Source organism: Triturus cristatus, chromosome 12, assembly GCF_964204655.1.
Source record: "Triturus cristatus chromosome 12, aTriCri1.1, whole genome shotgun sequence".
NCBI classification, from domain to species: Eukaryota; Metazoa; Chordata; class Amphibia; order Caudata; family Salamandridae; genus Triturus; species Triturus cristatus.
The window spans coordinates 496,375,909-496,389,346 of record NC_140595.1 but is presented as its reverse complement, the minus strand read 5'-3'; the positions used below and the strand labels follow the sequence as shown (position 1 = coordinate 496,389,346).

The following is a 13,438-nucleotide window of genomic DNA, read 5'->3' as shown; positions in this document are numbered from 1 at the left end:
CATGAGCACCAGTTAAGGACACATTAATTTATGGTAGGCACGGGGAGATTAAGTGATTCGCCTGAAATAACAGGATATTGAGCCGACGCAGAGACTCAAACCTGGTTCCCCAGCTCTGAAGTCGGTAGCTCTGGCCATTATGCCGCATCCTCTCCTCACTTTCACGGTTAGTAGTTGGTTCTGTTTTAGGTGGCGTTAGCAGGAGAAATGGGATGTTGCAAGCTGCCTCCTGATGAAAGCCCCGGCACATATTTTGTTTTTTACAAATTAACCACAGGGGTGAAGAAGATTCGGCCAACTGGCAAATTTTCACCAGTTGCAAGTTCCATCTGTGCCCATCAATATCTGCAAACTGTGATTCAGTAAATCATGCTCGGTCATGAAACTTGCACTTTTTTACATCACTAAATTTCATTTAGGCACAGGAAAGCATTTTGTGAGTGTGACTCAAACAAAAGGGGACAACTGAATGTGTAAAAGCCCACTCTTTCTCAAAGATGGATCAGGAAAGACTGAGTGATTGAAGGTGTATTCTTTTTAAATAATTTACTTTTGAAAAATTCATTTTTTTCAATGCGACTGAAAGCGCGTCCTACTTTAGAATTTTCAAGTTGGAGTTTGTCTTCAAAGCATCTGCAAAGCCATACGCATCTTCATCTTCAAGGTGGTTTTCTTCAAGGCTGTAGAATAAAATATTAAATGTGTATTAGCAAAAGGAAAGTGCTACTGCAAATTGAGTTCGGTTTATAAGAAGATTTAAGGTTCCGAATAATTTTTCAGGTGTAAGTCCTGGCCTAACCTTAGGAAAATGTGTAACCTATGGTTACAAAAATCATACTCGAGTCATTATGGTGTGAGTAAAGGTACACATATGTAAAATATTTGTGTAATTTACTAGTGTGTACTTAATGTACATGGACACACACATACACCTTTTTTGCCTACTTTACGTATGTGTGTTTTCAAAGGTGTGCACCACTGGAGTCATGAGGAAAATTCTGTGCAAACATGATGAACGCCAAGTGAGGTGTAACTTAAGAGGCATTGTCTACACTTTCCAATAGATATAATGTACCTGAAATTACCAGTTTTAAGTGCTGCTCAAACTTTGATAAAATGCACAAATAACTGACGCCTCTAGGACACAAAGGCATTAGGAAATGTTTTTAAATCAAAAGAAAAATGAACTTCAATTGTTAAAATAATATGTTCTCACTTTTTTAAAGTATTGCAGCTGATACATAATATTTGCACACACAGGGTGAAGAAAAGTGGTGCAAGCGTGTTTTATTTATGAAGACCCAAAAACTCACATTGAGATACACACTATGAGACAAAGCGGACACATAAATCAATAAGTACACACACAAATACATTTATTGGAACATATGGCAGTTACATCTCATCACTTGTTTCTGCAAATCTTACACTCCCACTTTAGCGCGCATGGGAAAACGTAGCTGTACCTTCCAGTGTGGGCGTTATATGTGGACTAAAACAGCCCTCGCTTGCAGAACGTTTCATTTTTTTTGTCTTTGAACAATGTCGGGGGGTTATTTCCTTTAGATATTTTTGCAAAGTGCATTGCTATAACACAGCGTGCCAAATCAGTGGCCCCCATAGGATGGCAGACCCTGCTGGTCAAATAAACTACATTGCCTAAATGTACCGCTAAACAACTACTTTTAAGATTCAGCATTCACGCCTATCTTGAGTAGTCAGTCCTTTCTGTGAATTGAGTAGTAAACCACTTGAGGGCAATTGGGCAAAATATTTTGGAGAGCACACATCAGTGTAGTGCACCACTCTACTCTCCTAATTTTTACTACTTTTAACCACTACACCTCGGAGTTACAGCGACCAAGGGACATTAAAAGTCTTCTCTTGTTATCCAATGGCTCTGGGAGGTGAAAACAGGCTATGGGGGTCTCACCTTCTCAGTTCCATCAGGCTAAGTCGAATGGAACTCTTAGGAGCCAGGTGCTAACAGTCACTGGCAATGGCCGATGGTCAAAGCGTCCTAGAGGTTATCTATTTAGACGTATAATGCTTCCGCTTTGCCTAAAGCTAAAACCTTTCACAGACTGCGGCAAGATGGGCAAAGACACCATTGCAAACACAATCACACTGTGTCATGCCCCCAATTTAATAAAACTCAGACCATTCCAGATTTGTGAGCAAAGCATTCTACTCTACTATTTACTAAACCTTTGAAAAATGAAGATCTAATGGCCTGGTTGACCCGATCCTTTTCGAAATATTTGAAGTCATTGAAATAGTGTTCAAGCCTTTTGTGGGAAGTATATCCCATTTTTAAGAAAACATAATAACAACACAATCTGAAAAATGATTACTTCTCTTAGGCATCAAAGCCCTTGTAGAGCATATGTAACTGCTCTACTGCCTAGCAATATAACTGCATCATTTAGTCTCATGGTGCGAGTCTCTTTATCCATCTGGTTAAACCTCTCCCCTTTCACATGGAAGTGATTATTTTCAGATAAGTGAACTGTCAGCCTCGTTGTACAGTCATACCTTTTTGTTTTTTTCTGGGTGCTCAGTATCTTCTCTGTCCTATCGCTATAGCATGCCAAAGTACTTACTGAGAGTACACCGGACAACTTCCCACAGTGTTGTCTTCGATATGAGGAAAAACAAGGGAATAATGCCCTTCATCATTGCTGTAAAAGCGGTGGATTCCACGTGGTTTGTCTTTGCACAGTTTATCAGGGAAGCTGATTTACAGTAGCTTATGTTCAACCAATCTCCTTTTTGAAAGAAGAGTATAATAGATAGCCCCACAACTCAGGACTAGTGTTGCCTCTACCAACCGCATTAAGCACATTATTCAGTGATGGAGCCCATAATGGTGAAACATATTTATAGAGGTCAACTGGTACCCCATCCAGTCCCGGGTTTTAATTCCGTGGACTTGCTTTGAAGGCCTTCGCAACTTCTCGTATATACACAGAGACTTCAAATTAGCCAGTGACTGATTTCAAACTGATTACCATGAAGTTTAGTTTGATCTGCATAACGTGCTTTGTAGTGCAGTATAGGTTTTCCTTGTGCGTGATTTAGATAGAGAATTCTAAAATGAATGAGCCAGTCATTCGCTATTATTGCAAGGTCAAGAGCTGTCGTGTCATTCTCCTCCTACAATGTTCCATAGGGTCTATAACCCCGTGCTATACACACTACAGCTAGTGCTTCCCATAATTTCCTTTGCAAGTTTTTTTTTTGGCCTTCTTCAGAATCTCTTGTTTGCAGTTAGCTCGAGAATTCTTGGAATAGCCTTGAGAGAGGACTATACGCCCATTCTTGCTTTCCTACATTGCACATTGATTTATTTGGCATGCTTATTTCTTGTTCTGCACAACTGTCTGTACCTCAATCTCCAATTCCTTTATTTACATTTCTAAGTCCTTTTCAGATCTCACTTTCTGATAGATCACTATCCACACTCACAACAGACCCATGGTTGTGCCTAAAAATGTAACTGGTATACCTTTCAGGGTCCACTAATGTCCATTGTAACATTGTTCCACCATTGGTATGTGAGTCGCGAAATTGACAAAGGACTTAAGCTAGTCCCTTATTAATCTTCAATGGCTATTTCAATTCCATCTTCAGCTCACTGTGGGTTCTGCCATGCCTCTCAAACACATTAAAGGCTTTTATCTAATTGATTACTAATCCTGACACAAAGGCATAATCAAGTGGACTAGGCGTTGGATTACACTTGAAAGTAAGAAGCAACACTGAGTCCTTCAGGAGCATCCTCGCACAATTGTGCGGATCAGAAACATAACAAAAAAATTGCAGTTATTAACCATGCAGGACGCTCCTTGTATAAATCCTTGAAGGAAAAACGAAACTACTATCTACCTCTTTATATATATTCTTCTTTCTTATGTTCTCTACTTCGAAGTCTCACACTCTTAAACAGTGAAGGTTCTGCAACAAATACATAACTAAATGTAGTAAAACATGGGCTATGAACTAGTTAGCAACACGTGTCATACAAGCATGCTCTGTTTTCTAAGCATTAGAATTTCGACACTTCCCTCAAAGCACATATCATGGTCATACTGTTTTCTGAAGTTATACTGATTTTGGCTGGTTTGCTCAGTCCAAATAAATATGGTGATATTTTTGGCTTTTAGAGACAGGAAGCAAGTAATTGCCCGCATATGTGACCAGCCAGTTTATGACCTAATTTGTCCTGCTTATCCCCTGATGGACCTCTCTGTGTCAGGGCTGTTCACATGTCCTGCCCATTTACAGGCCTGAGACTTCTGCCTCCAATCCATGCTTTATAATATTAATCTTCAAGCTGGTATTTCAATCAAGATGCCAGTAATTAAACAGGACAGCTTTTTAGAGTGGAAGGGGTTCATGAGGGCAAGGCCAGCTTTAGCGCTGGTGGCGCCCTGTGCGTCAATGTTTGTTGGTGCCCCCCACGGGCGCCCCCCACAGGCTCCCTCACTACCACCCTTTAACAGTGCCCCCTCAAGTCTGCAGAACCACTCTCCCTCAGATGTATTTAATTAGTTATATAGCGCCACCTTTGCCAGTGTAGGGTGTCAAAGCACTTTACATCACACACACATTACACAGAGACAATCGATCATATGTGTGTAAATTAGTGTATAGCAAATTTTATATAAGCAAGAAGACTACAAGGTGAGTCACATGTCATCCATACTGGTAGACAGAATAGTTTAAGAGAGCTTAGTCTGGAGAAGCATTGACTCAGAATTTAAAACATAGGCCCGTGGTTGGGGGTTACATTTAATAACAAGGATTTTGTTATTACCGAAATGAACCCTTTTTGAAACATTAGAATAATGAAAGACGGAGGAAAACATGATAATGCTCCAATCTATACTTTACAGTTTGCATGCAGCTCTTTGATGAGTTATTAGTTCACTGTTCCATAATTGGATTTTAACATCTACACTGCTAGTAAGAAAGGGATCTCTCTGACGAAAGCACTGACCTATTTAAACTATATGAACTTTGTGATCTGCATGGTACACATTTCTTGCAGCAGGCACATTAACTCTCTGTGCTACCATAAAATGAGTTAAAACTTCCACTTGACAAAACTCCTTCTCTCTCCAGGAAGAACATTAATCACCATGTTATCTTGACATTTTTATTTTAGTACTAAAATTGAGGAGGTCAGCAATGCAGCAGCAGGTGCTTTTAAAGTTATAAAATACTTCCAAATGCGGCGCACCCTGGAAGAGTCAGCACCTGGTGCGGTGGCACCGGTCGCACCGCCCTAGAGCCGGCCCTGCATGTGAGTATTGACTTTCCAAAATTGTAGATTTCCGTTGCAATTCAAGAGCAGCTCAAAGTGTAGCCAATGCAGCTTCCAATGTAGCCCCTACATCGAGTCATGTGACTATAAATTGACATTCCTTAATATAATACATTAATTCTCGATACCCCATTTTCCATTGGAGCCTGAGAATCTAACATGGAGTAAGACCAAAAATTACACGTTATATTACCAGTTTTGGATCTATTTGATGGCCAGCATGGACTTCAAGGTGCAAACGTCTTGTTAACGAAGGGAAAATTGTGACCCTAAGGCAACATGACTAGTAAAAATTCACAAGCTGTTCTGGGCTTCATTCAGATCTGCACAGAAACAGGGCATTTGTCAAAACTTTAACAAAGGCCCTGTTTGCCAGGGAAGGTGAAACTTGGGACACATTAATACAATAAGATAAACTGATATCCACCGAGTAATGTCATGCACTTTTCTGATGGACTCTATATGACTGTGTATACAAAGCATGTTGTTATGCTTTCTTAAAAATGTAACTAGAGGTAATCCACTTTCAGTTCTAGGCTACATTAATGGCTCTTGTTTTCAATGTGTATGTGCTTCCCTGATTTTCCAATTAACATTTAAAATGAGTAGCTAGGTTCCCAAGAACATGTGAAGTGTAGCCCTAAAATTGAAGTCATAGAGGTGGCCCTGGTATAAGAATATGCACCAGAATTATTTAACATGGTCTATATAGTTTAGACAGCACATGGGTATTTGAGGGTAACATAGCTTCCTCCAGTAACTCCAAGAGGAACTTCTGTTACAGAAAGACATAATTTAGTAATTGAACTCCTAGGAGTGTGCTCTTGCTTTTAATATACAATACAACACAATACACATTTTTAAAGCGCGCAGCTACCTCAAATAGAGGTGTCCCGGCACTGTGCAGAGATTGCAGTAGAGGCTCACCCAACCGTCAAAACCCTGCCCTGACAAAACAGCCAGGTTTTTAAGGCCTTCTGAAATCACGTTCTGACTCTATCTGGCGCAAATGAGATGGCAATGAGTTCCAGTCTGGAGGTCCTGACCACGAAAGATCTTCACACAATTCGAGACTTTGCAAAGCGAGGAACACAGAGCAGACATTGATAGGTCTCAATGTCCGGTCCGGTCTATACCTACTGAGCCTAAGCTTAAGGTAACCTGGGCCCAAGTTACGGGCGGTTTGGAAGGCCAAGGTCAAATCCTTGAATTCAATCCTCTTAGCTACTAGGAGCCATTGTAGCTGCCTCAAGTGAGGAGAGATATGATGGTAGAAAGGTACCTGCTGAATTAGTCTTGTCGCTGCGTTCTGCACTATCGGCAGTCTGTTAATCAGCTAGGCTGGCAGCCCCAAATATAAACTATTGGCGTAGTCCAAGCGCAAAGTCACAATTGCATGGACTATGATCCTGCGGCTGTCCTCCGGCAGTAAGTCAAGGACTTTTTTTAAAGATTCTCAGCTTTCCAAAGCAAGCTGAGGAGATCAGAAGAACTTGAGCTGCAAAAGGCAAATCTGTTTCCCATTTGATGCCTAAATTCCTTGCTGTCTTTGTCGGGACCGGTGGCTAGTCCAGTTCTGCCGGCCACCAGAGATCCACAGGGAGCGGAGACGCCTGACTAAAGAACAGGACTTCCGTCTTATCTGCATTTAGTTTTAGGCAGTTGGAGTTCATCTATTTAGAGCTCTCCTTCAGGCACTCCTTGAAACTGAGAAAGGCGGCCTTGGAATGTTCTTTGAACAAAAACACCAGCTGGGTATCATCTGCATAGGGGACTACTTTTACCCCCTGGGATGCAATAAGAGTTGCGAGAGGCCCCATGTAGATATTAAAAAGCAGTGGACTCAATGCGGAGCCCTGAGGTGCTCCATACTGTGGGGTTTTGCTGCAGATCAAAAAGGTCGCAGGTTGACCTGTTGGGTGCGGTCCTTAAGATAGAACCGAATCCAGGAGAATGCCACCCCACAGATACCCAGCTGATTTAGTCTATCCAGTAGGATTGAGTGTGCTACGGTGTCGAATGCTGCGGATAGGTCCAGTAAAACTAGCATAGTAGAAGTGCAAGCATCCACAGTCATTCTCACAGATTATAACACTTCAACCAACGCTGTCTCAGTGCGGTAGCCTGTTCGAAATCCAGATTGAGAATCATGCAAGAGATCATATGTCTCAATATACTTGGCTAGCTGCCGTTGTGCCAGTTTCTCTAGCATTTTTGCTGGTGCCGGCAAAAGGGAGATCAGGCGAAAATTGCTGAGCACAGCTGGATCTGCTTTAGCTTTTTGCAGTAACAGTAATAAGAATGCTTGTTTCCAGATACCCGGAAAGATGCTGGTTTTTAGCAATGTGTTCCAGATCTTGTTAAGTGTTCGGTTCAGCAGATGGGCCAAAGATCTAAAAAGCTGGGGAGGGCAGGGATCCTCTGCACCTAGCAATTGGCCTGCAAACATATTCTACAAAGGAGCAATCTACACCATTTTAAATTAAATACTTTGCTTATAATGTGAAAAATATAAGGTAAATACATACCAAAGTTCTTCCAGAGCTGGGTTTGTTCCAACCATCAAAGCCAAAGCTTGAGCACCAATACTCCCAATTCTGTTTCCAACTAGACTACAGAAAGCAAACACATTTCTTAATAAGTCATCTTCAATACTGATTAGTAAGATGTACTGACACAAGAAACAGACTGGCCAATCTTACCTTAGCCATATCAAGGTTTTGTTGTCATGGAGAGCTTCTGCTAGTGCTCGAGCACCATTGTTGCCAACACTGTTCCCCCATAGTCTGCAAACATTAAACAAGTCACTTCACAAAAAGATCATTAGAGAAGTAATGACAAAGATGCATTTATTTCAGAAGGAGGTAAACAGACATTTGTTTTTCTAACATCTTGATTTCAAATTTGAGGCCGATTCATATATACATTTTACACAGATTTCAAATGTATATGTATTTCATATTGCTTAAACATACTTAATTCATTTCACTCAATCAATATGGCTAGATTTGATGCCTTTGTCAATCAAGTGCAGACCTATAATCCAATTTGTAAAAATTGATTATCTGGGATATAAAATCCACCCATTCAAATTTTTCTGCCCAACAGCTACATCTAGCGGGATGACCCTTCCACATAATATTATCAAAATGTGTTTAAAATAGTTATTTCCAATATTAAAAAAAGGCATATAAAACATATGTGTTGTTGACATTTGTTGGTTGTAAAATTTGAATACAGAAGCGGGGACCTCTGAAAAGCTTGAATACTTGAGAAGTACAAAGGACTACACAATCGCATTTATCGATGAGGCTTCCAGTGGATAGTATCATGGAGAAAACAGCTAAGATTTATCATCAATCAAAGCTGTGTGCTGTTACTTTAAACCTACAGCATCTAGGAAAAGATGCCTGACAGGCCTTCACTTGGCTTCACTCAGTCAAGTTTATTCGATTGTCTTGCACTATACCCACTTACTAACTGAAGCATACTCTTGTCATTCTCAAATGGAAATACACCTTATCTCTTGGTCTGTAAGAATGACTGAGTACTGAAAATCATCTTTTAATCAAATATATTTATTGTGTTTATTGTAGTAATAGTTTATCACAGGTTTAATTGAACCATATAATCATATCATGAAAAAAGTAATCCGTAAATACTACTGGCTTCTAAAAATTTAACCAAAAATTCCCCTTAGCAACAATTAAAAACATTCTAGAATTTACACCTAAGTTACATTTAATGTCATATTTACACATCATAGGAAGCTGTTTGAACCTTTTTGGGGACTTTCAAACTGAAGATTTTGCTTTCACCTCCTCAATGTACAAACAAATAAAATAGCCAAATGTTCTTCTCTGAAGCTACATTAAAATTTGGCAGCTATTGAAGATACATTACAAAGGTCTCCCTTTATTTACATGTGTTATTGCATATAATGTAGAGTCTTTGTATTTGGGTTTAACATGGTTAGCTCTTCAGCAAACTGGAAATGCTTTGAGCAAGGACAGCTGTGTGCAGGGGACCGGGAGGCTAGATAATTGTGTTTCTCTGTTAGTAATTTCACTTCAAGGGTGGCTTGGTATATAGCCTTGGTCCCAAATATATGCTTATATAGCAATAGAAATTATCTATCTAGCTATACTGTGATGTATCTTTAGCTACAACTGGTGTGTATAATGCTGTATTACGAGTAATGGGTAATCTATGGGAACCAGACAATATGGTAAATACATTTAATTTATGTTATGAAGAGTGATATTTTAGGAAATGACGTAGGAAAATATTTAGGGCCTAATTACGATGTCGGTCGGAAAGGCTCCGAATGGCATTCGGAATCTCCTAAACCGCTTCGGAACCTATGTTTACTACCGATCTCATAAACATTTCCGACCGACCGATTACAATGGAAAGGTAACCATTCGGTCAGTACGAATCGGTTCCGACTGGCATTCAGAGACACTGAGGTCCACGTTTCCGACCGACGCATTACGATGTCTGATTCGGACAGCCTTTCTGACTCGGTCTGTCCGACACAAAAAGGCTGTCAGAATCTGATTTTGGGGGCCCGCAGCAGGCCCCCCTTCACCCCGAGGCCTCATTTGGGGCCCAAGGGGGTACCCAAGGGACCCCCCTTCAAAATCATGCACAGTGTGGCAGGAACCATGGGGTGCCCGCTACAGGGTGTAAGGTTTTACGCAACCACCCCTTTTTTCAATGGGAGCCTGTGTTGTTGGTCAGAACACAGGCTCCCATTGAAGTCAATGGGTCACTTTCATAACGGTGTTGGGAACCATCGTAATCGGTCGGGAGGACCTGCAAATACGATTTTGTCAGAATAGATTCCGAGACGGTGTCGGTCGGAAGAGTTTCTGACTTACATCGTAATTAGGCCCTAATTTTTTGTTCATACAATATATACTTTGTAAGGCGTATCAACAAAATGCATGTTCTGAGCTCTAATACAGTGACCAACCTGGAACTAGAATTCTGAACATCAAAAGCCAGGAGCCCCTGAAGACTGGCTCAACATGCTTATTCACATTCATGGCTCTCATGCGATGGGGTCAGGTCTTGGGGTTATGGGATTCTGCCTCTCTGAACTTCCATCAGCCAAGTAAAAGAAAAACTGATAAGCAAAGAAGTGCATTCACTTATTTGGTGAGCTGCCTCTGGAGTCCTTAAATTATGGAAAGTACTTACATGGCCTGCAGCATAAACAAGCATATAGACTCTGTGTTTTGGCAAACTTTGAGACCTCACTGAATCTTTGAGAGGCCCAGGTACTGGAAGAATAGAATCTGAAATTGAGTTACACATCGCTCCAAGAGGAATTTTAATTTACATACATAATAAGGATTGCATCCAAACAAGAAGAAATAGATTTCTTGGTGGAACGAAAATTATTCCAGTTCTTTTTAATCCCCCCAATTTGGAGAACTTCCACAGTTTCCTTGCACCTAAGGTAGCTGGCATGGAAGTGGACTTTACATCGGATGTAAAGGCACTAACTTGGTAACGCTGTGTATTGATCTAGGTGACTGCTTTCACTGTGGATAATAAAAAGAGTTTAGTTAGTGAGCTTGGTTCACTAATACACTGTGTGTGGTCTCAGGAAGCTGGAAACTCTCTCAAGCTAAACCCGAAAGAGACTCTAGTTTACTTTCTGCATTATGAGTTATCCTGGGGCCACCTGCACAAAGGCATCTTCGGGTTTACTGGAAGCAAGACTGCCGCTTTTGGCCTCCACGCCTTCTCTCATCAGCCCCTATCTTGTAGGGACTCACTAACATCCTCCTTCCCCTCACACCAGCTCTAACATTCCAATTATGACAACACAGGATACACCAACTCTGGCAGACAGATGTTTGCTATTGTGCAGAATGCTCCACCATCTAATTTCTCTCATACAGATAAATAGTGAAAACACTGGGATAACGCCACACCCAATTAAGCACACACGTCACTTTGAAATCTACTAAGGATAAATGACACTTCCAGCACCATCTATATTACAGCAACATCTCCAATAAACAGTCTTTCCAATTCAAAGAAGATGAAAAGTTCTCATAGGCGCTGTAACATGGACTAGATTTAAATGGGTGCTTCTGTATGGAGCTGACATTGATTGGTCAAGCTCTGACTAGCTGATAATAACTCCAAGGAGCCTGGAAGCCTGAGTATTACTAAAGATTTTGTGAGCGCTCATTTTCTATTAATAAAAAACAAGCGCTGCATGTGAGCTCTTGCTAATATTAAACTGTCCTTCCATCTTATTCCATCTTGTTGAAAATTCACCCAATGCCACGTGATATTGTTATTTCCTATTCTAAAATCAACTTTAATAGTTTCCCAGAAGTCAACATAAAAAGTTCTCAGGGAAAGTCTCCTGTATGTAGTAAGCCAAAGGCCTAATTCTGTTAACATTGTATCAGTTGAACTGTATAATCAAGACTGTGAGAATGATCGTACCTTAATGCATTGGTGGTGGGAAAATCACCAAACGTATTCTATGTAGAAATGTTTCCTGCACCGGTGCTGAATTTGCGTGGCTTTAGTTAGGAATCTTATAAAGGGTCCACGTGCCAACAATTTCAAGACTGACTTTTGAGAGTGGCTTATATCATTTATAATCTCGGATATCCTAATCATGTTTAGGTATCACATAAAATGTTTTTCCTCTCATTGTTGCCGGAAAAGGACCCTTTTCCTTAGTCTCAGTATAGACCTCCATGTGCCTTAAGAATAGTTGATAAAACCTTAAGGTCAGACCTTCACTGTCTAGGGTACTCTTCACATGTCTTAGAGAGCTGTTAAGACTTCCTCCCTTTCCAGTAGGATCCCATATATCTCCCTCTGCTACCATGTGAGTCTGGGTAGGTCAATGGTAACAAGGTTGTCCTGCACTTGTTCTAGGTCTATGAAGGAGAATATTAATTTGAGATAATTGCAGAAGGTGTTTCACTAGTGAGTATTTTTGCAGTCACCCCTGTCATATAGTAATGACCGTATGCTTGTTAGAATTAGTTTGAAGGGTAAACAAGATTTTCAGTGCACACTAACAATCTAGTCTATTACACTTTGAAACAGGAAAGCTTTCTTCCCCTAGTGGCCCTATTTTGAAACATAAGGTCCTTATGTAGTTGAGTATAAAATATTACATGGCTGTTAAAATGCAGAATTATTTAAATGTCCACTGTATTGCTTTTCCATAAAACTGTTGAAGTCACTAAGCCTTTACCCTAGGTTGATATATCTCCCCAGTTACCTGTGGGCATGTTTCATGTGGGAGCCTGTTCTTGTGCAGAGCAGGTCATCATCCTTCTCAGGAAGTTAAACAGGTTTAGCTGGGCTGGAATTCCAGCATAGGGCAACCTTGTCAGTGACAGCGAAATGCTCCTCTTTCTAACAAAGGACAGGTGTTATTTATAGGATAAGCTTCACCCATGTTGCCTTACTGGATCCCCAGTCAGGTCATCATTATTGATTCTACCCTTGCAGGGCTGTCGCAGAGCAAACAACAACAAACATCAACATTTTGTGCAGTGAACTTAAGCCTGGTACAGAATGTTCAAGGGCCTGAAAATATGTCAACGAAGAAGTGATAATGTAAGCAAAACAATTTCAGAGAATATTATCCTATATTTGCACACATGCAAATCTGTGTCAAGAGTCAACTATTAAGAAAGAAGTCAACTTTATAAGTGAACATGCAAAATGGGGTTATTCTCTGTGCGAGGCCTATGTAACCACATGACAAAGACAGAGACAAAGAGGGATATCAAGGTCCCATGGACTGTCCTAGATGACTCAGAGGCCAGCAGAGTTGAGGGCCTTAGAGATGGTATAGATAAAGCAAGTCCTAGCAGACAGCAGATGATTTCGGAGAGAACTCAGTGTCACTTCTTAAAACCCCCACCACCATTTGATACCGCCCAAAAAATGAAGGACTGAATGGATAGAGACATTTGATGATTTCATTGATGCAATTGAAGAAGCAGATAACTAGAAGATTATCAAGTACCTTAAGAATCTTACTGGTGAAGGTGAAAAAGAAGTGATAAAGAGAATGCAGCGAGCTGACAAACTTACATACAGTCAACTCAA

General features: G+C 40.6%; 1 protein-coding gene and 1 long non-coding RNA gene across 3 annotated transcripts in view; one reads left to right on the top strand and one right to left on the bottom strand.

Moving 5' to 3' along the window:
- NOD2 (nucleotide binding oligomerization domain containing 2) overlaps positions 1-13,438 on the bottom strand; it is a 249,801-nt gene that overhangs the window by 17,601 nt on the left and 218,762 nt on the right. The window contains exons 8-10 of one of the 2 annotated variants that reach the window (XR_014972358.1): positions 8,032-8,115; positions 7,858-7,936; positions 597-680 (exon numbers count right to left, since the gene is read on the bottom strand). Coding sequence is in view for 1 of the 2 variants with exons in the window: in XM_085639531.1 (XP_085495657.1) it covers positions 597-680; positions 7,858-7,941; positions 8,032-8,115 (252 nt within the window). In the remaining variant the exon portion in view is untranslated. Of the gene's footprint in view, positions 1-596; positions 681-7,857; positions 7,942-8,031; positions 8,116-13,438 lie in introns of both variants that reach the window. The other variant, XM_085639531.1, reaches the window with a different exon arrangement.
- The window catches only part of LOC146776155 (uncharacterized), a 186,068-nt gene that overhangs the window by 80,069 nt on the left and 92,561 nt on the right, over positions 1-13,438 (top strand). Inside the window, exon 6 of the long non-coding RNA XR_014972359.1 lies at positions 5,171-5,308. This is a non-coding gene — a long non-coding RNA (uncharacterized LOC146776155). The remainder of the gene's footprint in view (positions 1-5,170; positions 5,309-13,438) is intronic.